The sequence below is a fragment of the Hypanus sabinus genome, chromosome 10 (genome assembly GCF_030144855.1).
Source record: "Hypanus sabinus isolate sHypSab1 chromosome 10, sHypSab1.hap1, whole genome shotgun sequence".
In the NCBI taxonomy this organism is placed as follows: domain Eukaryota; kingdom Metazoa; phylum Chordata; class Chondrichthyes; order Myliobatiformes; family Dasyatidae; genus Hypanus; species Hypanus sabinus.
In genome coordinates, this window is record NC_082715.1 from 95,116,359 (window position 1) to 95,143,788 (window position 27,430).

At 39.3% G+C, this 27,430-nt stretch overlaps 1 protein-coding gene across 4 annotated transcripts in view; it reads left to right on the forward strand.

Moving 5' to 3' along the window:
• Positions 1 to 2,216: 2,216 nt before the first annotated feature.
• The window catches only part of sim1a (SIM bHLH transcription factor 1a), a 65,787-nt gene continuing 40,573 nt past the window's right edge, over positions 2,217 to 27,430 (forward strand). Inside the window, exons 1-9 of one of the 4 annotated variants that reach the window (XM_059982335.1) lie at positions 2,217 to 2,346; positions 2,691 to 2,914; positions 12,311 to 12,393; positions 13,587 to 13,676; positions 15,698 to 15,806; positions 15,910 to 15,995; positions 18,021 to 18,220; positions 21,265 to 21,371; positions 22,285 to 22,432. In XM_059982335.1, coding sequence (XP_059838318.1) covers positions 2,740 to 2,914; positions 12,311 to 12,393; positions 13,587 to 13,676; positions 15,698 to 15,806; positions 15,910 to 15,995; positions 18,021 to 18,220; positions 21,265 to 21,371; positions 22,285 to 22,432 — 998 coding nt within the window. In that variant the 5' untranslated portion in view covers positions 2,217 to 2,346; positions 2,691 to 2,739. Of the gene's footprint in view, positions 2,347 to 2,383; positions 2,517 to 2,690; positions 2,915 to 3,136; positions 3,161 to 12,310; positions 12,394 to 13,586; positions 13,677 to 15,697; positions 15,807 to 15,909; positions 15,996 to 18,020; positions 18,221 to 21,264; positions 21,372 to 22,284; positions 22,433 to 27,430 lie in introns of those variants that run through there. The other 3 variants (XM_059982333.1, XM_059982336.1, XM_059982337.1) reach the window with 3 other exon arrangements.

Consider the following 27,430-nt stretch of genomic DNA (forward strand, 5'->3'; position numbering starts at 1 on the left):
AATATAATAATTAATTACATGCCCACGGGATATCCATTCAAATTTATTGAGGGATAGAATTATAAAGGATTAAAAGTAAATTTACTTGTGTGTATGCTGGAATTAAGTGCCCCTGAAAAAAGAAATCACGAGATACCTGATCGTTCTACTTAGTATCAATTGAAAATACTACTAGAGTTTCAATGTGTTTTATTTGGTGGCTAAGATTGACTCTTTAGAATGATTTTGCAGGCTTCAGTGATGAACAGAACGTGTCTAGACTTTTGTTTCATCGTGAAACATTAAAACCGCTGTTGTGTGATTAATCTTCATTAGATAAGGTCTCATTAAAGGCAACTTTGCTATCACCTTCAAGCTACAGTGTGCCAATAACATGTGTCTTCTATTAGCAATATAAATAAAACAGTGTTTGTGTGGGAAATTAACGTGCAAACAATTATGGAATATGAAAAATGGTATTTATAGCTCTACTTCCGCGCACACTCGGGCTGAAATCACCGTATTCGCTCTGGTCTGTGGAACTTATTTTCACGTTCATTCAAACCCGATGGCGAGCAATTAAAAAATTCTGAAACGGTATTTCCGCGATCACCAATGAAACGGTGAATATCGGACTTCAAATTTCCCCTGTGTTTTGGATCATTTAAGGTGAGGGAGTCACGTAAGTTTACGGCACCGCGAACACTTTAGCTTCTGATACTTTGGAATAGTTGGATTGGTTATGTAATGAATAAGTTTTATGAACTCTGAATGTGTAATTGATATTTTGTTCCGGTTATTTTAAATGTAATGATCATTACTTCATTCCTAAAACTCCAATGACAAATTATAATTGTGATCTAAAGTATCTTGTATTATAATTCCATTCAAGAAACCGAAAATAATCGTTTTATTTAGCTTTACTTATATACTCTGTAGGAGGGTAATGCAAGGTCGCAATAACTAAGTTTAATTAAACTTTCCTGCCTTACTGTATCTTTATCACTGATGTGATGCATTTGTCATGTACAACGCTGCAAAATCACCAACTCAATGCAATAGTGTTCAGCCACTCGGGATTTATATTTAGTTTCAATATTCAGGTATTATTTAGTGAAAGGATGATAGTTTGGAGTTATTCCTAACAACTTGTTTACAGTTGTATATTTTATATTTGAACAACTTATATACTGGGGAAATTTATGATCGTCCTGATCGAGAATTTTCCCAGATGCACGGTCATTTCAATCTATTCTACTCCGGAAATATATATAATATCCCGATGGTCAAAAGGTTTACAAATATTGTATTAGCTCTATATATTTCCTCGTTAAAAATTATTTTTACCAAGTTAAATTATTAGGAAAGGAGTCACTTTATTATACGTAATGCGTATATAAAAGAATAACCTAATTCTCTCCAATATAGAAAAAATGCAGTTTGAGAATCTTTTCCAGTTTCAGTTTAGTGTGAGAGCAACAACGGTTTTGCTTTTGGGCGAGGTCGGAGGTCAGAACCGACGTCTACCTCTACGCCTCGCGCAAACAGCCGCAGCGGGCGCGTCACGTCACCTAAACGAGAAAAGTAGCCAATGAGAGTCACGCCGGAGGTGAATGATTGACAGCTGGGCGGGAGCGGCACGCCAGGGTGGCTGGCTGCGGACTGGGAAAAGGCTGGCGGTGAAAAGTTGCGCTGCACACTGCTCGACAGGCAGCCAAAGTTCAGCGCAGCGAGCAGTCCGCATAGCAGCGGCGGCCCGCCACCTCATAACAACCGAAAGGGAGGGGGAAAAAATAAAGCACAACAACCTGAGGACGGTATTGCCTTTGGCCACTTTCCGACCGTTTGCTGAAGATTGCCCAAGTGCCCCAGAAAATGCAACTTGACTTTTAATGAGTAATCCAAGGTGAGCAGCAAGACACATGTGGGCAAAAAAAATGTAGCCATCAGTAAATGCTGTGGTAAAAGTGAAGTAAATAATCTATGAATTGAAACAAACGAACACATGTCGAATTGCAAATTTGGAGGCTTCAATAAAGATAGGCACTGCCTGCAACAGTAATACATGTTTTGTTTGCGTTAACATTTCGTTCACATGCATATGAATTAAGGTGCAGTTATGTTTAGAATGAAGTCATGAACTACCTGATCGTCGGGCACAGATTTCCTTTTGCTTTCAGACTGAAACATGGTGCCTTTTCGTCTTGTAATGCCTGTGCCTTTCTGTCTTTCTTCAGACCTTTGCCACTTGCGGATATGAACGTGAAGCAGCACTTTGACACTTCCAGCTGAAATAAGAAAGGGAACTTTTGAGGCTGAGGCTGTTTGGATTATGGCACCTTCGCTGCAGAAGCAATCCCCCTCCAGGTATAAAAACACAGCAGAGAGCCCTTGGCACGCCGCACCACCAGCACAGTAATGACAAACCTTCTGCGAATGTCCTGATCTGCATTGGATGGCTTTCAAAATCTCATAGTCTTACATATAAAGTACACTGACCGCTGCACGAATTTCACATGTCACAGATTTGAACACAGGTTTGGATGTTCTTGAATGTATCGGCGTTAATGCTTTCCGGTGTAATGTTGGTACATTTAGTTTAATTGAGAAGGGGGAGGATAGTTATTCACCACCCCCTAAAAAACAATTTCGATTTTTTTATGCTGGCTTCACACGTGGTGTTAAAACCACAACCATTTCTTTTCTTGGAGGAATGAACCTATGGCGGCCGCGCTGTAAGAAAAGGGAAAAGAAATCGAGATGAAGGAAAAATCAAAAAATGCTGCCCGAACAAGACGGGAAAAGGAAAACAGTGAATTTTATGAACTGGCTAAATTGCTGCCACTGCCGTCTGCAATAACCTCGCAGCTCGACAAAGCCTCAATCATAAGACTGACAACCAGCTACTTGAAGATGAGGGTGGTTTTCCCTGAGGGTAAGTAACTATTAAAATTGGTATTCGTCAGAACAAAATCGTGGTTGTTTACAGGATTGAAGTTTATGATTAGACATTGTATGCAATAAAATGATGTATTTATGTATTTAAAAATGAAACGCGCATGTTAGGGCATTTGTTGATATACCAGGTGAGCAGCGTACGCGCTCGGCAAGTGTCGCTTGGTTCAAAGTCCGAAAGGTGATCATGCACAGTGGGAAACTTGAACGCCATTTCATCAGTAATGTGAGTTTATTAATATATATCAAGTTTAAATAAGAAAAAAGAATATGAAAATACTATGAATGTTCGGCCATTCCAGCATCTAGGGTGTTTTGTGTTATTTTGTAAACAACGGGCCATCAGTGAGTTTTAAGGGAACTAGTTTAACAATTTGTGTTAAATTTTCTTATTAATTCATACATGTTTACGATTGTAGCAATGCATTGAAGTCTAGAAAGCAACGTGCTACCTAATGTTTTCAGTGATAAATTTGTTTAATGCAAAATGTAGCAGGCAATTAAATACAATGATTATGATATAATGAGAATTGAAGACAACAAAAATAGTAGTTTCGTGCACTCTGCTTAAAAATAATTGCATTTATTCATTGGAAATTGGAGTGACAGGGTAGAATCACTGGTTAATTCTAAGCAGTTAAAAGAGGAAAAGGTCAGGACAGTATGTTAGAGTCCAGTCGGACAGAACGTTGTTTCTGGATGGGGTTACAACTACAAGAACACTAGTGTGGTTATGGCGAGGTGCCATTAAAAGATATGCATTGTATTTGTAGGTTTATCACCCTGATGTGAAGTTACAGCCGCACAGAGGTTTATGTTTAAGAGACACAGGATGTCTCGGTGGTTGGATCCCATAGTCAGCCGTGGGCCCACGATGCCTACTCGCCGCCAACATGCCATTATTGTTTACATTTTCGTGTGAAATCTGTTCGTTGTAACTCATAATTAAGATAATCTGCAAATTGTGAGTTGGCGAAGTGTTGGCAGTTACTCAGTTAAACATCGAGGATGCTGCTGTTGTGTGGCCCTGTACTCAGAGGAAAAGATACAATGCGTGGAACAATATGAACATTGGCTTGTAGTTTTTAACACCTTGTTCCAGAGATTACAAACACTGCTAATTATTCAACTGATACGCATTCTGACTGTTTCAGTGTGTAAAAAACGCTCGATTCCACCCCTCCCCCTTCCTTTCCTCCCCAGCACACTTCTCTGAGATGATTTACCAGCCCCAATGGGCTACTTCCCTGCGTGCTTTCAGGACAGACTTGTCAATTATGTTTTTGCATATCTGACGAGTTGTTTGATCAGTTGAAGCATATGGTGCTTCTTGTAAGGCGTCGAGTAATCTGTAAGGTTTCAGAGAGAGAGAGAGAGAGAGAGAGAGAGAGAGAAGGGGGGAGAGTGAGTGGTGGAGAGAGAGAGAGAGTCTATCAGTCAGTAACTCTCTCTGAAAACATTTTAAAATCCTGGGGAAGCTCGAGCGCAAAGTGCACTTTAGAAACAACTGCTAACCAAGCGGCGCCCTAACCGTTATGAATTAACGTGTGTACGACTCTCGCGTTATGCACTGCAGACTTTCTGTCTTTCCCAACTGCCCTTTCGTGTTTTAATATACGCCGCGTGCATTTTCGTGTCAAACGCAATAGTCGGCCGACACTTCCAGTTCTCTCCTCGGCTCAAGGTGAGAAGGGACTAAACTATTCTTGTATATTTTCCGATATCCCTTCAAAATAATTCGCACCCACTGTAATACCTGTGCTCTTGCGAGACTTTCGAGTCAGGATTAAGAACTGCCAAACCACCAAACAATATGAAACATTTATTATTCTGATAGCTAAGATGCTTGCAGCTGGATGCCCTGTGTAGTTACCACCATTGTCAATACCGCTGATGGGGACTGTAAATTCATTATAACATTTTAGGTGTATAACAGATCCGAATGGATTATGAGCGAAGTTATTTTCTTGTGTGATTTAAATATATATATATATATAATTATAGATTTCAAAGATTCACCCATCAGTAGAGATTATTAGTCCTCCACAGTGCCATAATAAAACAACAAGTTTAGCAAGTACATCAGAGCACAAATGCCGTAACTGTGAGATCGAAATACCCTCACACTCTTTTGAAAAGCTGCTGAATATTTGGCACAGCTTTATAAGATGTTTAGTTTTTCCATGTACTGCTGCTTGGTTGCTGAGGCAGGGGGAAACAGCACTAAATATAATTTAATTGTGACGCATTGTAGAAGTATTCAGTGACCAGCCATTAAGGAACTTTCTGAGGTTTCGGAGGCAGTTGCTTGATCGTTCCATTCGTCGTGTGTGATTGGTTTGCCGTTCAGATACTCTCAATAGCTCGGTTCCCCGATAAGTTCATTTTGAAGGCTGGTTTGCGGCATGAAATGGAAAGGGAGAGCATTTGTGTAGCATAGAGAGGGAGAGAGAGAGAGATGTATTTTTTTTCCAAAAGTTAATTTACTCAAATGCAGACCAACTGTTTGTAAATCTTAACAACATTTTGGGGAATTAAACCAGCTCTATAATGTAAAAGATAAAATATATGAGAAATATCATGAAATAAGCGTACTGCCCCAAATGGCATTGGGACGACACCGATGGATGTATTTAATCTGAAACAAGTACAACGTATAAAACTTGGTTGGTTTAAAGTTTGGCTCTCTAAATTGCCTTTAATTTAAGTTTAAGTGAAAACATTGATTACCCTGCACTCACCCACCCAACGATTCAGCATCCGTAAGCACGCTAACCAAGCAAAAATCACTTTTGACCAGTGCCAGTACCAGGTGGAACAAATCGTGTCCCATTGGGGGTGGGGGGAGTGGAGCAGGAGATTATATTCAGGATTAATTTTAAAAGTACTCAGTCAAAACGTGAAGGGAATGTAGCTTTAAAAAAGATGCTTGTAGTCGACATTTGGAAGGCCAACTCAGTAACACCCGGAGAATGTATATCTCCAAACACTAAACAAGCTCACATAATTAACCATTGTAGGCGTTTTGACATGGATATGAACAATGTAGTATTGCTAACGTCATCCTTTCCTCATAACGTGATGGATTGGAGATCCCTGCCGCGTAATGTACAGACATTCCCCACACTCTCGGTGTGGGTAATCTGCAAGTAATGTCAGATTTCAAACCAGCGCTCGCTGCTGCACTTACAAACTACAATATTGCAGTCTGATAGGTAAACAAACACAATTGTATTTGAATACGGCTTCACTTAATTATAACTAGCGAGCATGGAGAGAAATGTATTACTAGTACTAAATTGTAAACAAGTCTAAATTGATAATCCTGACAATGGCAAATCCGCCTTCACCTCCAATAAAAAGAGTGATATTGATTTACAAAAGAGTAATGGGGCGGGGAGGTGATCCTTTGGTCGAGGAAGCGATCTCAAACTGGCACATGAAGTCTAAAGTTGCTGCTTTCATTAATCGCTAATCAGGAAAGCACCCCGTTCAAGGGCTCTGTTTTCCTCAAGTTAACGCGTCGTTTTCAAGGGTCGCTGACCGCTTTAAGACTTCAGAGAGCTTTTGTTTACCAATTCACAATTTAGTTGACGTTTACTACTGATTGTGAGGCTCACAGATGCCATTATAATTTATCAAGACGACGGAGGCGAAATGCGCCGTACCACCTTTCCTTCGAACTTTATTACAGAATGAAACACAATACGAGGCTGGGGGCTTAGAAGTGTTTTGCACAGCGACTGACAATCTTTACCTGTCTCACAGCTCTCTATCCTGTAATATTTTACACGTGTAACACAGACATGCTGGCATTTCAGGTTTATATCGGCAGTATCTTTAATACATTAATATAAATCGACGTCGTTTACTCTCCCATGTGATGCCGGTGTGGAAACTGTTTCAGAACGTACTGTGGAGAATAGTATACAAATACAGCAGGTCCAATTACCAAGTTTTAACCAGGTTCCATTGCAGGCTTTAAAACTTACAAATGCTCCCACATATGGGTGGACAGGCTCCAATTGCAGACATGCACAGTAGAGCACAGCCAGACAGTAAAATCTGGCACCCATCGGCTCAGACACCTAGTCGGATCCCAACTACACACACGTCGCATATATTGTCTGCATGATATATAGGCCCGGTAGAATCGGGTGGACTCGAAGTAAGATCCGGCACATTCACAAGAGCTCCGCGTGGTCAGAAGAAAAGGTATATTTGGTCATACAAACTCTGACCGAGATCGTCACCTCGCGTTCAGACACACGTCTAAACAGGCAGAAGTATAGAATGAAAAGTCAAGGCAGCAGTTCCAATGCACTGTGTCAAATACGCCCTATACATTTCAAACAATTTGCTTTGCCTTTTGCATTCAATGGCATATGTAACTGTAATTTCTCATTTGATCAAATCTATTTATGCGAACGTGAGGTAGAGTGGGTTGGCAACGGCTTACTCCCAACAAGATTTTATTCAGCCTTTTAATAAAGAAAAATTGTTCTCAATATCTGAACAGTTGTGTGATTTAAAAACAATTGTCTGTTCCGCTCTTCATTGTGGTGCAGATAGAGCGAATTGTGTTTAGATTGGTTTGGATTTACCTCCCCAAGGGTGGAGGAACGATCCAAAGGACCTGAGATGTAAAGAAAGACTCGCCTACATTAGGTAGCTATCAGAGCTTCCCTGGCACATCACCAATCCTCGCTATGTTCATGCCACCAACCATGTCGGGTCAACCAGGTGCTCTTTTTTCCTCACCCCACCTCCCCTCCCTCCTGCACTAATGTATACGAACCAGGCTTCCCCGAAGTTCTTAACACAGCAAAAGACTAAACGTATTTTAGTGAACAGGTTTAGGTTTCCTTTTACACATTGCTTGAATCGGATTGGTATTTAAGTGTATGATGGTTTAAAAGATATTTAGCATTAGCTGAATCTGATGCGAATTGATTCAATCTTATTGTATTGGCCAGGTTGCAGACATGAAGCATTTTACGGAGTCTCAATTACGTTGTGGCTGTATTTAAACGCGACTAGACGCACCGTTCTTCGTTCTATGATATTTTTAATGAAAGAGTTTTGTGCACTCAACTCCGTGTACAAAATTCGTTCTGCTGTTTTATGTTGATCGAGTATTACAGTTCCGAAACCATATTTCTGCACGTTAATATGTCCCAGAACTGTTCACATTCAAATTAATACCACCAGCACCTCAGAAATAAAATAGACTTGAATAAATGGCGTGGCCAGGATCTAGGAAACCAGTTTATGTTCCTAACGCCGAGGTTTCATCTATTCCTACCAAGGAACAAACACAAGTTATAATCGATTGAATTTCCTATCGAAATTGGATTCCAACCACTTAGGAATTCGAATTTAAAAAACGGCGGGGTAGTGAAATTTCTTTCACAAACGCTATCTTAACAGGTTATCGTGTCTACGGTTAATTAGCACCAGACTAATCTGAAATGGAATGCAATGAATGCACATTTTTAGTATAATTTGTACTCACTGTATGTTGGTAGTGCCAGTCAAACTTCAGAAAGTGAAACCGGTTTGCAATTTGCATTATGAACACGTTGGTTCTGTTGTGCACACCTTATTCGGGGCTACGGACAGAATCGCTGCACTCGACCCCACCCACCCTTCTATTTTCAATGTATACACACATGCATATTTATATTTAATAATGTAAAGTTTGGAAGTAATTCTGTGAAACTTGGATCGATTGTTTTATTTTGGATTGCGGAAAGCCCAGCTGGAGAACGAGCCGAGCTGAGCACTGATTAGAAACATCGTTTTCCTCGCCAAGAACTGCCTTAAACGGCACCTCTGGGATTTGGTCAATTTTACTGGATCTACTTCGCCTCATTTGGTTACTAATTGGTTTCTTGTTTTATAAATCGAAATCTCATTTTCAGGAAATTACAAAACACAAGCGTCCAGTCCATTGAGGTAATCCGGGTCAGTGGATATTTAAATGGAAATGGGCCTTTCAATGCATTAATTCCGCCGTGGAACTGTTGCGCAGAAAGTTTTTTTGTCCCCTGTGTGCACGTTGATGCCTCACTTAAAATTGGAACCGTTTTAGCCACCAGTTCCCGATTGCTTAATGTCACTTTCACCTCCACGACTATTTAAAAGTGAAGGTAATAAATCAAGTCTTTTAACGCCGAAAGGCTAATTTGAAGGTGTTGGTGGAATCCTTCCAGTGTAGAATATAACTCTCTGCGAGTCTCCGCTAGCTGGGAAACGCTTCATCCACGAAAGCTTTAGATTTCAGCACACAAAAGCGGTTTGTTACATCTCAAGCCTCTTCACCTCACAAGAGTATTTTTATCCTAGCCTTGTTTCTACACACACACACACACACACACACACACACACACACTCTCTCTCTCTCTCTCTCTCTCTCTCTCTCTCTAGAGCTCTCTCTCTCTCTCAATTTCTGTCCTATTGGCGTCCGGTTTCCTGATGGTAGGTCAAGTACAAAACTCACAACTTTAGGCCCCAGACTTGAGTCGTCACACTCAAGATTAATTCCTAGTGACTCTGTGATTTTAATTGAGTTGGTTCTGTTTAGGAACCGGTTTACATTCGATTATTTGCACGGATCAACTGTTTCGAGCAGATGCAAAGCCGTTGAGAAAGGGAACTTACAACAAATTATTTTTTTTCTCTCTTACGGTGGATGTTGAAAGACTTTTGTAGATTGGAGGAAGGCTTTTCATTTAGTGGGTACTGCTGCCAACCATCATAATGAAAATCGTGAGGTCCAGTTTCTCAAAATGATCTGAGAAGAGCAAAGGGTTTGTTTTGCTCCACTCCAAATAGGCAAACAAACAGAAGAGAAAATAGGCGGAGCATGCTTCTCTTTAATATCCAGGTGCATCTTAGGGCCACGGTAAATCACCAAGTTTCACATTTAGTGTTGTATTTAAGCATAATTATTTTAAAGGAAATAATACATTCTTAGCGAATATATTCCGACATTGAACAGTTATAATATTATACTGACACTTAGTATTATATCATACTCTTCTAAATATTACAAATTACGCCGGCTGCAACTCTTCAAAGCGTGTTGGGTGTTGGGGTGATAGTGTGGGTGGGACTTTCTAAACGCAATGGACTTGTCTATTGAAATCTCCATGCTTCTTGTGGGGCGCACAAATGAAGCTGTTATTGACGAAATCCCTCTTCACCCTCAAAAGCACTCGCCATGTAAGGAGGCCACTAGGTTCCCCACACTCGAAGGGAACGATCATTTCTTGGCTTTCTCACACTTAAGTGTAAGTTATTTACGGATCCGCGTCTGTAAACTCTCTCACTCATCGCGTTATAATCCCAAATAACCACACCAGGATCCGCAAAAGTCAGAATAGACTTTGCTTAACCCTCTGAGCACTGGGAGCAGCCACAATGATGATAATGGTCGCATTGTGGCTTCAGCAATCCTTCACAAAAGAGTGTGTTAGTGCGCTTTTGTAGACACGGGTCTATAATTCGCTCTCCGTGTGAGGTTGCCGGCACAAGTGCTTGCTGGAGTCTCGTTTATTTTGTTGTCCAATTTGCATCACATCAGTCAAACGATCCAGACGAATCGTGCCCTGCAGCCTTCGGCAGTTAACTTTATACTCTTAGCAAGAAAAGACCAGACCTGTATTTTGTTTGCCGACCGTCGGATCTTCAAACTGCCAGCTAAAAATCAGTTGACCATACAGTCAAGATTCTATGTAAAATAGCAGAAGACATGAAGAATAAACAGGGTGCACTAATGTCTTCAGAAAACCGAGCTCGATGCAACCTCATGAAATTGTAGATTGAAGGAATTGGTGGTGCAATCTTTTTCTCGGACAAGCGTAATAAATTTGGCTGAAAGGAGGGGAAATAAATTTGCTCCAGGAAGCAACCCTACGCATCAATTTTTCCACTCTTTGTAAGGGTTATTATGATAAACAGTATCAGTCAGATTTAAGGTGGTGTATTTAAGATATCCTCAGTGGAAGAGAGCGCTCCAGTACAAATTATGTGGAATAACCTCGAAGACAGTCTTGTCCAAAAGCGAAAAAAGTGACCTGGAAAATAGGAGTCACAGTGGATTGTTTAAGGCCGATGTTACATTATCTGGGACATGAGCCAGTTCAAACCCAAAGATGAATCGCCCAAATTAATTCATGGTAACGAAATTTCAATTTAGGAAGAGAAGATTGTTTATAATAAAGTCGTACAGCTGAGAAAATAAATGTTTTAGTGTTTAATTGGAATTAATCAAGTCTGTAAGAGAAAAAAAACAGTCCGCTCGAAAGTTTAGTAGGGCCTTCCAGTTCTGTTCTCATCAAAATCGACAGGAATTTGGATTGAAACGAATACAGACCTCTAAAAATATCTCCACTTTGCACACACATGTGCACCCTCATGTCAAAATAACAGTTTCAGTGACAAATCGGGCTATAATGTAATGTATACTAATCCATTCATTCAAATGCTACTACTGGCTGCATTGGAGTAGCTTGTTCTAGGTCGGCCTTGGATCCGCTCCCATTTTGGTGTGGATCAAGGGCTTTCAATCTTTCCTCGCGAATGGTGTTCTTTGATTATAAGCCGTTTTATTGCAACGGATCAAATAATCTGGAAGACCAGTCTGCAGCAAAGCCACGGGCTGAGACATAGAGTACGCATCTATACACTTCCCTTACTTTACCTACTTCACCTCCTCTTTCCGTGAGTTGTGTAGTTGGAAGATTATAAATGGCGTAAAAAATGTAAAAGGGACTCCACGCCTTTCTCGTACCCCTTCCTGTGGTTTCTTAGGGCTTGGTATTAAAATACCAGGGTAAATCACAGGGAGAATGAATTGACTCCATTAACTAGGAAAGCTGTCGATATAAATGAAGCGAATCTATATTCTAACAATTCTCTGAGCTGCTGACATGCATTCAGGTGTACACAATTGCTACCACATAGTTTTGTTAAATATTAAATACAATTATGGGTTGACTATTATTTATTCTTTCGAAAACATGTACCGTGTTACACTGGTTTGTGTCGATTTGTTTCTGTATAAATATAAATCTCTTTTTGTTTAGTGTTGTAGCTGCGTTCATTCAGTGCATTCATACAAACGAACGAATTATTGCCGAATGTGTACGAAAACATTGCTTCCCGCAAAAAAAATACCGCCTGAAATAAAAATAGAATCAATTATGTTGAAATGAATGCGGCACCAAAGCTGCCCACGCGTTAAGTCAAACCATTTCGGCGGTTAAGGAATAAGTGGTTCTCACCGCTTCCTGGGACGCCGTGATAAGCGCGGAGCGTGAAACTTGTCATCTATTCCTGTTCCGTTTCTTATAGTTTTCGTACATTTTAGGACTGGGAGAAGCCTGGGGTCAGACCAGTCGTGCTGGTCACTTGGATAATGTCGGCCGGGAACTGGGATCTCATCTGTTACAGGTAAATCACCAGGAAATTTAAATGTTCTTTGCGCTTTGGACATTGCCTCAGCATGCGTTTCAGTGGAAAACGGGAATACACGCCGTGTTACCAGCTCACGTACACACGAGTAGACACATAATAGCCTCACATCTAAAACAAACAGCACGGAGGCTGCGTAGAGTCTGGAGCTTCACTTTTATACTTATAGCTGTAAAGTCAACACATCAAAGCCTCGTGCTTTCGAAAATGCAGCCACTGCTCTCAGATGGCTCATGGCGCCTTTTTTTTTCCCGTGATGGAAAACACGGCCTCTTTCCTGCACCTGACGCTGCTTCCAGTCAGTCTGTGAGAGTAAATCTTGCTAAGCCGTTTGGTGTTGACAAATGACAAAAGGGCTTATTGATATTGCTAGGTTAAAATAAATCTCATTGAACAAAAGCAATCCAGGATGTTATTAATTACTGTCGAAATGTTTATATAAATTTGATTTTAAAGCAACATTATTAATTAAAACATAGTAGATTTTGTTTCTTCAAGGCAAACTAAATGCTGCCTTAAAGTAATCATAATTTCTCTTTTCAGGCATAGTTACCGTCACCCTGTAATGATTTTATAATTTAAAATAATCCAATTCAATTACTTGTCAAATTATCTTCTGATCGCATTCCCAGTTCTAATATTGTGACGGAATTACTGCCTCCAGCCCAGGTGTTGGAATGATTGGTAAGGGGCCATCGGAGCGTGAGCTGGAAGAAAACATTATCTGAGTAACAGTGTTTGTAAATGTTTAATGGTGTGTGGGATCATACAAACAGACACAATATATTGTATTTCTAGAAGTCAAAAACAGATAAGTGAATTTTAATTTGTGTGGTGTTTTTCAACGAACATGAAATAAGGAGACCATGAGTAAATGAATGACGCATCTTTCAGCTCGGTGCTTTTTTTTAAAAAAAAGAATTTAAATCCGGTGAAGTGTTCAACTAAGCAAGTTCGATAGATCTCAGTTTTATCCCTTGCTGCTTAAGTAATGAGTTATACAAAAACAGTCCGCGCGTTTTATTTCTGGAAATTCTGCCATGAACCTGGCCAACAACGGGCAAAAAAAATGAAGAAAGGTGCAAATATTTATTGTCGTACTCAGATCAAAGACAGCATTTCTCCAGCCAAACAATGATGCATGTCTCCTTCTTCTGTTCCTTTCCATCCAGACACTGGATGGTTTCATCTTCGTGGTTGCCCCTGATGGGAAGATTATGTACATCTCCGAAACGGCGTCAGTTCATCTGGGACTTTCACAGGTAGGACACAGATTGTTCCCCGCCATTGCTGTCCTTCTTTGTATATGTGGTTGCGTATAATTTCTGTTTCTGTTAGTAAAATGTGTAGCCACTTCTACTATTTAATGAGATATATAAACTCACACAGATTAATATTTGCATGTTGGTATTTATCATGTATGTTTGAACTTCACTAAGACCTGAATTGACTGACACATTCAATAGGTATCATGTCTTTTGTGGTGTCATGATTGATCTTTTAAGACAAAACATATTCGTTCTGTTTCTATGGTGTACTCACATCATTCAAAATTATTTCATCAGACTGAACAATGATAAAATTTACTAAGCCAGGACCATTGTTTGGAGTTTCAGACACAGATGTATATACTTTGAACACTATATGTCATGATAAAAATCGAAGATTCACAAAAATGACACAGAACACCAGCAAAACAAACACACACACACACACACACACACACACACACAAACTAGGATCAAAGTGCCACTATGATTTTACAGTTGTTGCATGCTCTTTGCCAAAATACTATTTTGATTGGCTTTATCCTTACTCTAAGAGTTAAATCCAGCCTGATCTGGCTTAACCTTTCTCCTCTGGATGTTGTCTGCGCTTGCATACACCCACCTAAAACTGAGCATGACTCTTCTGTGATTCTATCATCTATCTACATTAATTAAAATTATTATCTGTAAAATATACAAAAAAGATAGATCAATGTTACAAATACAACACATATTTTGTAATTAGCTAATGGTCATATAACAATATAAACATCTTACTGACTTATATTCATTTCAAGTTTTTCTTTAAATGGGAAGAGCCTACTTGATGTTAAAATGTGCCTGAATTGATGTACATCAGCCTCTGCTATGGACTATCTTGCAATTCATCTACCTCTTTTTTCTAAAATGTTTGAAATATTTAAAATTCTGTTACCAAAATGCTCTGCTTTAAGTTAAAGTATAGTGCACCATATTTAACCAACTAGAAATATATAATTTATTAATTTAATTATGTAACAAATTTCCTAGTTTTAAGAAACACTACTTGTATTCTTGGTAAAAAGTGCATACATTGCAATTGGGAAAATTTTAATTCATGGCAGAATATGCAGAAGCTGCTAACTAAACATTCATAGATCATCAGATAAATGAGAGCCATTTTGAAATTTAATGTTCACTAACATAATTTGATTTCAATTAGGTGCAATAAATAGCACAAATATTATAATCTGCAGTTGTTATGAAGTCCAAGTAGGTGGACATCTGCAATTCAAAGCATACTACTCGAGCAATATAAAATATAAGTTTATATTTTTTCTGGAGGATTGCAATCTTTTGAACAATAGGGATATTTTTAAAAATACTGTCATAAAGGAATCTGGAGCTTTATTGCATTTGTGATTTCATCAAGTTTTTCCATATCACTGTTCAGATAATGTTCCTGAACATTAACAGCAAAGTAACGATGCCATGTTAATGTGATAAGTAGATTGTGTTTTGTGCTTATATATATATAAATTGTACAGTAATTTATAATGGAAATATCCACAGGCTTGTATGGCTACTTTTAAAAAATTGTGGCAATTACTGAATTTTTGTTTGAAAAAAAGTATTTTTCAATACAATAGCAAGCAATTTTTAATAGAATAACAAATATGATGGATGTAAATTTATTTGAGTTCACAAACAAATATGGGTATATGTGGGAATGAATTATTTCTGATTTAAAAATTAAAAAATATTATTACATATGGATCCATATAACTTTTGAAGTGAGTAAGGTAGCATAATATTCCACAGGTAATTAATAACCATTGTTATATGTCATAAAATGATAAAATCAGGTACATTAAGTGACTTCTATTAATTTGCTCAAAATGATCATATTCGTTATTCTAGTAAATGGTTTCCATTTCCCCTGGTGTGTCTTCTTTTGGGGAATGCACATGTGATATATCTATTTTAATTCAAAATTGTTTCCAAGTAACATTTAAACGTACTCATGATGTTAACAGGTAGAGCTGACTGGAAATAGCATTTATGAATATATCCACCCAGCTGATCACGACGAGATGACTGCAGTTTTAACAGCTCATCAGCCCTACCACTCTCACTTTGTTCAAGGTATGTCAGACCTATTCTCATACATTCATATTTGTGTTAGTATCTTTAATGGTCACAATATCTCTGCTAAAGCAATTACACTCTTTCGGTCAATTTTTGACAGAATATGAGATTGAACGGTCATTTTTCCTGAGGATGAAGTGTGTCTTGGCGAAGAGGAATGCAGGCTTAACCTGTGGCGGTTACAAGGTGAGTTGTACTCACCCTGATGTGTGAACATGCAGGGGCTTTCTGACTTATACCTTTCCTTTCTCTTTAAAGCATTCAACCAAACAGATATCTGTATATTTTGAAAATAATGTTTAGTTTACACGAATTACATCGTCATTCCTTTTTCTGCACTATTTATTTTGAAATTCATAGTAATTTTTATGTCAGTGCACTGTATTGCTGCCACAATGTAACACATTTCACATTATATAAAGCTGATTCTGATTTCAAAATCCTATTCTTAGTCATAAATATATGAGGCAATATCATCTCTGCATCATATCTCCCACTCACAGAGGTTATGTTATTTCCCCTATAACTATGCAGAGAGACTTTTAAATAATAAATATTTTGATAGCAAAAAGCTAACTAAAGAGAAGCTGAAAATTACTTATAATGGGAAAGATTTAAAGTGCATCCAGTGGCTACTTTATTAAGAACATTTACTCATTAGTGCAAATATCTAATCCCCAATCTTATGGCAGCAACGCAGTGCATAAAAGCATGCAGATATGGTCAAGAGGTTCATCTGTTTTTCAGACCAAACATGAAAATGGGGAAGAATTGTGATCTAAGTGACTTTAATCGTTACACGATTGTTGGTTCCAGATTGGCTGGTTTGAGTATCTCAGAAACTGCTAATCTTTTGAGCTTTTCATATACAACAGTCTCTAGAGTTTAAGAAGAATGGTATGAAAATAACCCCAAAAAACATCCAGTGAGTGGCAGTTCTGTGGATGAAAATGTCTTGTTAATGAGAGAGGTCAGGGAGAATGGCCAGATTGGATCAAGATGACAGGAGGTGACTGTAACTCAAATGGATTACAACAGTGTTGTGCAGATGATCATCTCTGAATGCTCAATACATTGAACCTTGAAGTGGATGGGCTACAACGGCAGAAGACCACGCAGTGTTGAAAGCTGCACCTAATGAAGTGGCAACTGAGTGCATAATTTCTGGTAATTTGCCAAGCTGTGGAACTCATTTCTAAATTGAGATTAGGATATGTGCATCACAGAACATTGAATTGACTATGTAGCGCAGGACAGAAGTAAAATGCAGGGCAGACTTGGCAGGTTGCCTTTCATGAGGGATGTTTGTGACCCAGTTTTGATTTTAATGAAAGAACAGCAGGTTTTCACAGTTGATGTTTCTGCACATTTATTGAACAACTTATCATGGAGGGATTTGAATTCCCAATTTCAGTCTATAACTGCTATACTACCATTTCCTATGCACTCAGTCATTTCATCTTGCACATTGGAGGATTTCACATAAATTGATATTTTCCACACTGTCAAATCCAAAAGGAGAATTTATATCAAAGTAATCTGGTACACAGCACATCTAAAAGGCCCACACAAAGCTGGTTGTGGATTATTCAGTTGGCTTGCTAATAAAATGTAGCTCCATTACAGTAAAAGTATATGCTTTATATCTTACATGAAACTCAGTGGAGTCATGAGCTCTAATGCACTAAGTAGTACTTCTGATGGGTTGTCAATTCCTAGACAACCTTGACGTCTCACTGGGAAAAAAAACATTGCACTACTTCCTTTCCTGATGAAATCATGACTCATGATCCCTAGCTGCATACATTCAGACACATGGAGAAACTTAGCAGCTCTTGTGATGGTCACAGGCTGATCAAGTGTGAAGTAACTGGAGGGGGGGTTAATAAAAGGAACAGCAAAGCGTCGCAACTCTATTCTGCTGTCTTGTCTGGGGATGCTGCTATTCCTCAGGCATTCTAAAACCTAAGTTGAAGTTGGAATGGCAATTAACAGTAAAAATGGGTCCACTAGGGAAATGATTCACGGCCTTGGTTGGCCATTGTGTGATTTGTCCAATTCCCAAGCCTGGGAGGGTACAGAGAATGTCTGAGACTTGACTCACAGATTGATGTAATTCATTTAGTAAATAGTGAGCCAGGGTCTCAAAGTTATTGGTCATCTGTGTCATTGAGTTATACTCTTTCAAAGCAGTGCATCTGTCTCTTGCAGGTTATCCATTGCAGTGGCTACCTAAAGATACGCCAGTACAGTCTGGACATGTCACCATTTGATGGGTGTTATCAGAATGTTGGATTGGTCGCAGTAGGCCATTCATTGCCCCCCAGTGCTGTGACGGAAATTAAACTGCACAGTAATATGTTCATGTTTCGAGCCAGCCTTGACATGAAGCTTATATTCCTTGATTCCAGGTAAGCCATTTCTAGTGCCAAGTAAATATTTTGCCTACAAACAAGAAAAAAACTTCAGATGCTGGAAATCCAAGCAACACACACAAAATGCTGGAGGAACTCAGCAGGCCAGGCAGCGTCTATGGGAAAAAGTAAACAGTTGATGTTTCAGGCCGAGACCCTTCATCAGAACCGGAGAAAAAAAAGGATGAGAAGTCAGAGTAAGAAGGTGGGGGGAGCGGAGGAAGAAATGCAAGGTATTAGGTGATAGGTGACATTGGGGAGGGGGGCAGAGTGAAGTAAAGAGCTGTAAAGTCATTGGTGAAAGTGATAAAGTGCTGGAGAAGGGGGAATCTAATAGGAGAGGGCAGAAGACCATGGAAGAAAGGGACGGGGGAGGAACACCAGAGGGAGGTGGTAGGCGGGTAAGGAGATAAGGTGAGAGAGGGAAATGGGAATGAGGAATGGTGAGGGGGGGGGGGTGGTCCATTAACAGAAGTTTGAGAAATCGATGTTCATGTTATCAAGTTGGAAGCTACCCAGACGGAGTATAAGAGTTGCTCCTCCAAGCTGAGTGTGGCCTCATCAGAGCAGTAGAGGAGGCAATGGACTGGCATGTTGGAATGGGAATGGGAAGTAGAATTAAAGTGTATCATCTTGCTTTTTCTGGTGGATGAAGTGTAGCTACTCGGCAAAGCAGACTCCCAATCTATGTTAGGTCTCACCCATGTGCAGGAGGCCACAGTGGGAGCACTGGATACAATAGATGACCCCAACAGACTAATAGGTGAAGTGTTGCCTTACCTGAAAGGACTGTTTAGTGCCCTGAATGGTAGTTTTCTTTGTTGGAGGTCAGTCAGTCAGTTTTTCACCAATGCAAATATAAACTTGTCTGGTTAAACATGGTAGTTGGCTTGAAAAGACTGTAACCAGCTTCTAGTTTCAGAAATAAAAAGAACAAATTGGAAATCAGCATCTGTGAATAGAGTTGAATTTACATTAGCTTTTATATTGATAATCAGAATGTCATTTGAAAGATCCAGTGCCTTCTAATCTTTTAATTAATCAGTGAAAGGAGTGGAATTCTAGATAACCTGAGGTGGGAATAAAATCAGCTCAATGAAAGGACAATGCCATTTTAAAAAATGCCAGCAGATGGGAGGGCTTAAAGAAACATTGCAGAACATAACAGGAGATTAAGGTAGTGAGAAAAAGAAGAAAACAAATGTTAAAGGTTTTGAAGGCTTGAATGTGCCGTGTCAGTATATTTATAGCTAAATATACAATGCATTTGAATAGATAATGAGATGGCAGGTAGTAACTAAAATACTATGCATGGTACCAGAAGCTTGATCTTTCCCTGGTTACATTTATTTCACTATTTAAGCCTTTGCTGAGAATTGCCAAGTATCTTGGTTATATTATATTATATTATATTATATGGTTATATTGGCCTGAGTGCAGGTAGGTGGGACTTGGTGAGAGTAAGCGTTCAGCACAGACTAGAAGAGCCGAGATGGCCTTTTTCCGTGCTGTAATTGTTATATGGTTATATGGTCATTTGTGAGTCAATCATTATTTTCAAAAGATAGAAGTCTAGTCACCTCCACATAATTCTTAAAAGTAATCAACATCTATTAACATCCTGGGAAGTACCCACTGATCAGAAACCAGGCTGCATCGGCCACAGGAATACTGTGGTTCTATGTGGGGATCAGTGAAAAATGACTGAATTTGTCTGCCATTACAATGCTCCTTGAGCATTGTGATAGAGTACCCTCCTCTTGCCTGGATGAATATAATCCAACAACACTTCTGAAACTCACCACCATCCAGGACAAGGCTACCCACCCCACTGAGACCCCATAGAGTACCAGCTTCACTCTCCTCTCTCTCCATTACTGGAGGTTCAGAACTGCAGTGCGTGCTGTCTCAGACCAGCCGCTGCAAATTGCCAAGGTGTAATTGACAATATCCTCTAAATGCACAACACCAGGTGCCCACATTCATAAAGGTAAGAACAATATCCACAAGCTGTTCATTGTTCATTGCTGTAGAGTAGTAATGGTGGGGCCTCAAACTTTAGTGACCTGACCTCCAGTAGTTTGCATAATCTACTTGTGACCAAGTGTGTTTCCTCCAGGCCTTCATAACCATTCCATACCTCAATGATGTGCTAGTTGGTAGGTTAATTGGTTACTGTGAATTGCTCTGGTGTAGGAGTTTAGCTGGAGAGTGCAAAAAAAAATAGACTCCAAGGAATTAAATGGGAGAATGTGATTGAAGAGGTTGATCTGAGAATCGGGATGGATTTATGACCTGAAAAGCCTCCTTATATTTGGTAAGGAAATATAAAGTAAAATTATTAACATACCTGACTGAAATATTTAATATTACTGGATCAGAATCCTGGAACATCCTACGTAACAGCATTGTGGAATTGCCTTCACTGTGTGGACAGTTATAGTTCAAGGAGGAAGCTTGAGATCTTCTCAAAGCATCTGGGGACTGGAAATTACTGCTGGCCTTGCAGTGACACACATACCCTTATAGTGAAAGTGCATGGTTGGTGGTCATTGCGGACTCAGTGGGGGGCTGACATGTTTCCTTCTATACTGTACCTCTTCATGACTCTAAATTGTTTTGTCTGGTACTCTATTTATACCAGGTGGATCCACTTTTCTTAAATTATTTACAGTTAGAAGTATGTGTCTGCAATTTATCAGTGTGTAGTGTTCTGCAGACTAATGGCGAATCAAAATAAGATGCAATGAGACTGTGGCAGATTTGGTTATTGGTCTTGACTTCAGTTTCCTGACTGAAACTATAATCTTTGATTCAAGGTATGTCCAGAAATCTCTCTCAGCCTTAAATATATTTATTGACCCAGAGGCCTTATATTACAGTTAAAAAAGGGAGTCTTTATTCTTACTTACCTTCCTTCATCTTCTATTGATGAAGGTAATTTTGTCATAGTGAAGTAGTGAGAGAAGGGAAATCAGGTAATAATGATTTAGCACATTCTTTCATGTCTACTTATGCAGGTTTCTGTCTTTCTGATACAGGGTAGCTGAACTGACAGGTTACGAACCTCAGGATTTAATTGAAAAAACTCTCTACCATCATGTTCATGGGTGTGATACATTTCACTTGCGCTGTGCCCATCATTTGTGTAAGTATTTTTCCATGTTGATTATTTTTTTCAGGAAAAGGGTCACTCTCTTTGCTCATTGCTTTGAAACTTTTTGGCACTATTTTCATCTGAGGGACCATACTTTTACAAATTATGCAAGGGAATTACAGCACTCTGCAAAAGTCTTAGGCGTATAGGATGACTGGGACTTTTGCACAATAATTTGGGCTGAGACATTTGTCAATATCAGAGAGCGAGTTTGTAAGTGTGGTGGGAGCAAAGGATGTTGGGAATAGGGAGGGTGGAGTATCACAGAGGGGTGTGGGTCAGGGTGGCAGAGAAGGAATGCTGGGGCAAGGTTGGTGGCATGGTGTAGACCATGCACCATGCAAGGTAATTTGATCTCTCTCTGGTGCTTCCCTCTCCCTCCCCTGTCCCTTCCCCTTTTTGCAACCATGATTCTCCTCTCCCTGCCTCCTTCCGATTCTCAGTCCTCAATAGTGACCCATATCAGAATCAAGTTTATCACCACTCACATACATAATGAAATCTGTTTTTTTATGATTCTCTGTAAATGTCTTGGGCACCCTAGCTATATATATATATGTGCCTAAGACTTTTTCCACAGTATTGTAAAGAAAATCTGCTGCTAATCTGCTTCCAGTGCTGATTGCCAAAAATGGTCAGCCCTTAAGAAGCTAATACAAAACAGCCCCAGGGCAGAATAAAACAAATTGGGCTCGAGTTGTCTGGCCAAGATGCCAAATTACTTTACTTCTGGAATCAAAACTTGATCTTGATTGTTTGAAGAGTATAACTTGGGGGAATTTTAAATACATTCAAAGTCACTCTTGCAATCTTAGAAACAGTATTAAAACAGGATGTGCATTGTATTCTAACATTGTGAACATATTTTTATATAATGCTAATTACATTTCCTTTCTGTTAACAGTGCTTGTCAAAGGGCAGGTAACCACAAAATATTATCGCTTCCTTGCAAAGCATGGAGGCTGGGTGTGGGTTCAGAGCTATGCGACAATAGTCCACAATAGCAGATCCTCCAGGCCCCACTGCATTGTCAGTGTCAACTATGTCCTCACGTGAGTATCTAATTACCTCCACATAATATCTTTAAATGCAGTTTCCTCAGCACTATAGTAAGCAATTTCATAAAACTGACATGCAACACCAGAACAAAGTGCACTTAAAAAACGACCGAGGTTGGATCATCATTATTTTTGGAGCTGTGCTAAACAAGTGTTATTTTCAATAAACAGTGTATATTCTGGTAGAGTGAATGGTTTATTGACATGAAATATTATTGTTCATATGGAGAGATGGAGGACAGTTGTTACTTGTGCTATTTATAACCTTCATTTCCATTCCAATCAAGGCTTTGAAATCACTACAGGTTAGTCTATTATTTTGCAATAGTTGGATATGTCCCAAAGCATTGATGTGGTTTGTAAGGCAAGAACATTACACTACAATATGGAGCTGGATTGTGGTTGAAATTGTTCACAGCTGGCATTGGTCCTCCCATTCAATTATTATCCTAGTGGCTACATTAACCTTTCACTATTCTCTTGATCCATTTGACCTAAAGTTTGGGCCATCCCATAATGTAGAGTGGTCTGTGAATGGTGACTCTGCCTCAGGTGGTGCCTCCTAAGTCCCCAAACCTGGAGCACTTTGAAGGCTTGTCAGTAGAAGTCCTTTTAAAACTCTATATGTCCCTGATAATCAGAAACACTTACATTCAGTTGAAATTATTCTAAATAATTCAAGACATAAAAAATTACTCTTTAAAAATAAATTTATTGAAAAGCATGTCTAAGTGGAAGAAGTAATATTATTGATTAAAAAATTAAAACACAAGCTGTTTATTTTGACTCGCCTTCACATACAGGGTAGTGACCCCAGTCATTTGATTGGGGGAGTCACAGTAGATGCACAAACCTTGTAGGAGTGGCGACAAAAATTGACATGAGTGTAATTACTTCTAATGTACACTTTATTCCTCCTGCCAACAAATGTCAACATTGTGTGTGTATATTTTTAACCCCGCCCCTAAAAAACACAATAACGCTCAACGTAACACATAACATACATGGCAAACTTAACCCTTAACTGTCTGGGTGAATTCTGCCTGATGAATTTAAGGAGTCCCTACAGCCTGCATAAAAATGAAGGCTAGATTTGTATATCTAGCCTTCTAGCTCATTACAACTGAGAAACTGTTTACCACTCAGTGCTGAATCTGATAGTGCAAAAGAAAATTGAATGCACTAGAAGCTGGCCTTCAGTGCCTTCTGTATTTACACGCTGTAATGCATGAGTGTGGGAGTCAAAAAACTTCTGATGTGTAATACTTTCAGCCCACTGGTTCTCTGCAGAACTGCTGGCTGAAAAGTAACCCAACCTATTTTTGTGTAAATTATTCTGTGGTTTTAAGGCAACAATGCCTAATTGAGATGGGCACAGTGCTGTGGTAATTTAGGCCGTGGTTATTTACACTTATTCTGAGGGTCACTAGACGAGAGTGGCTTCCTTTGATTTTTTTTCTGAGTATGATTGCTTTATTTCTGAAAATTCACTTTGAAGATTGATGAATTCAAATCTTTAATACCGCATTGGAAGTTCACTGAGAATGTACTGAGAGCGATATGTCTCTTTTTTTACATTAATTTGCTTGTGTCAGCTGTCACTGGCAGTGCTGATTGGCGATTACAAAAGCTTTCAACACTGCAGTTGTGAAGAACCATATGCAAAGCCTTTGGCCAAGTGCCCCCATTTTACCAGTGACTTTGAGAATATATTATTTTGAAATTATGCAGTGTCAATACAAGTGATTGTGGACCATTGACCAGTCTGCAGCCTTTGACAGAGTTGACACAAAATCCTCTCCAGCAAGTCTTCTCTGTTAATTGAGAGGTATTTTACTTACCTGCTCATATTCTTATCTATCTCAAAATACGCTCATTAATATTCAACACCGATTTATCACCAACATTATACATGAAGAGAGCACAAGGTTCCATAACTTCACTTTTTCTTATTTGGTCTTGAGTTGTGGACATCATTGTTAAAGCTAAAAAGCTACTGTATAGTTCATCTCACATTGCCTGTATGATTTGAGGAAGAAGTTAAAAGCCTATCACAATTCTTTACATATATCAGTCACTATATTTAAAAGATATTTGAATTTTTGAAAAGGCAAGGTGTGGGATACTGTTCTAATGTAGATAAATGGTATCAATGTAGCTTGCAAAATATTGGCACAGGCACATTGGGCTGATTGACTCATGGCTGTGATGTTTGATTCTACAATACTGTGACATAGGTCAGACTTGGTGTGAGTGTCAGGTTTCCTACCCTGAAGAGCATTAGTGAAACCGATGGGTTTTTCAAATAATCTGGTGACTGATACTGAAACTAGGTTTTTTATCCATGATAGTACAAAATATAGTGTTACAGTTACAGTTACTGAGAAAGTGCAATGCAGGTAGACAATAAGGTGCAAAAGCCACCACAAGGTAGAGTGCAAGATCAAAAGTTTATCTTTATTGCACAAGAGGACCAATCAAAAGTCTTATAACAACATAGAAGTTGTCCTCGAGCCTGGTAATGTATGTTTTCAAGTAGTTTTATTATCTTCTGTCTAATGGGAGTGAGGTGAAGTCGGAATAACTGGAATGGGAGGGGCCTTGGATTATATTGGGTGCCTTTCCTGAGGAAGCAGGAAGTGTACAACTGAGCTATTTTGTGTGATGGACATTGAAGTTTTCAACCAACCCATATGATGCTGAGGAAAATCAACAGGTCAGATAGCATTTGTGGAAGAAACGGAAAGCTGACATTTTCGGTCGAGACCCTTCAGCTGAACCAGCTGAAGAGTCTCAACTCAATACACTGACTGTCCATTTCCTTCCGTAGATGCTGCCTGATCTGCTGAGTTCCTCCAGCCTCTTGTGTGTTGTTCTGGATGCCAGCATCTGCTGTCTCCATTGAATTTCCCTGCTCTGATGAGATTCGGTGTGTTTTTCATAAACACAAGAGATGCTGCAGATGCTGGGAGTCCAGAGTAGCACATGCAAATGCTGGAGAAGCTCAGCAGATCAGGCAGCATCTGCGGAAAGGAATAGACAACTGATGTTCTGGGTGGAGAAGGCACCATAGCGGGCAACACAGTAGCATAGCAGTTAGTGTAACACTTTACAGCACCAGCAAACCAGGTTCAATTCCTGCCACTGTCTGTAAGGAGTTTGTATGTTCTCCCCATGACTGTGTTGGTTTCCTTTAGGTGCTCTGGTATCCTCCCACATCCCAAAGACATACTGGTTAGCAGCTTGCTCATTGGGCTAGAAGGGCCGGTTATCACGTTCTACCTCTAAAAAAATAAATTAGATGCTGCCTGACTTGCTGACTTCCTCCAACATTTTGTATGTGGTAGTCTGTGTGTTTGCCTCTCTGTGTATTTGAGAGAGGACAGTAGATGATAATCAGCAGGAAATTTTACTTTACCCATGCTGATCCTGAAGCCATGCAGGCAGTCTCCATGCCATTGACAGCCACCTGCCTAACACTATGCTGCCACCGTTGGTAGGTCGATCCTGCCAGTGACCCAGGATTCTGAAATATTACTTGAAATATATGATCACCTTAATTAGGCAAAAGAATCTTGTCTCACTCCAACACAAACCCCATCATAATAGGTATGATACTCAGCTTCCAAACAACACCAAGTACTGAAACAAACACAGTTCTAGGCTTTGTTTTTACTTAATTGTAAACATCTGATAGTTTTCTTGATGTTTTGGAATCATGAGATGCTGAACTATTGTTGTGCACCTAAATGTTTTATTACATCTCATCATTCACACACTGCAATTGCATTTGGCACGAGTGCTCACTTGACCGAACTTTGTTATGCAAGGTAAAGGAAAAATACTGTTAGTATGAGAATGCTGGATCAATACCTGAAAATGGCAAGTAGCTCAGCAAATCAACAGAGGCAGAAATAAGGTTCAGTTCATGGATTTGTCCATCTTGAAAGAGATTAGAAATTTAACAATTGATTAGCTAGTGCAGAACTCAGAACAAGCCATTCTATCCGTCGTACCTGTTCCAGCTCATTGTAAAATTTATTAAATTTGTTCCATTCCCGTCCTCTTTCCCATAGCCCTGCGGTATTTCCCCCTTTAACAGTAAATTATTTTTATTCTTGTCCTGATTTTTGTATTTCCTTTCCATCCATTCTTGTTCATCATTATTAGTGGGCTTGCTGGACCTTCCTCATGCAGTTCTCTACATGTGCTTCCAATGCATGAAGATATATAAATGAATTAAATTGACCTTTTAAACCCTGTTGGTTTTGTCTGGTTTTACAGCAGCAGGATTGATATAAATGATTGTCAGCTTTTCATTTCTATCAGTGTCCCCAAGGCAGCTTTTGAAAGGAGTGCTTGTGGAAGTACTGTACATTCTGCTCAAAACTAATTTGATTTTTTTAAAGAAACTGGTGGTGCACCTATAACTGTGACTCTTCCAGTGTTTATGGATTGGAATCCTTGAACTCATTCAATTACAATCAAAATATGCATAAAGCATTTTGCACTAGGAACAAAAAAATTTTCAAACCTAAATTTTAGCAGGCACTGTCTTCATGAAAAATGATTGTGAATCTTAGGTCTGAAGTATATTTAGTGTATATAAGTGTGGATGATCTTTGCACAAATTTAGCAAATATTGTGCTGGCTGCTGTCACTGTTCACAAGATTTACCATCAGAATTTCCATCAATTATGGGTACCTGGAAAGTCTTTGCAGGGCAAGGCATCTAATAAGCACGTTTTACATATTTGTTTTTAAAATGTATTAATGACCCCCAATGTTACCACTAAATAATTTTGGATCATTTTAAAATTTCATTTAATTGAAATCAGTCATGACAGATTCTACATTTGCTGAGATGCACATCTGTGTGGGAATAAGGATAAAAAAAACGCTTCTTAAAATGGAACTCAGCAGGCCAGGCAGCATCTATGGAAAAGAGTACAGTTGACGTTTCGGGCCGAGACCCTTCAGCAGGACTGGAGA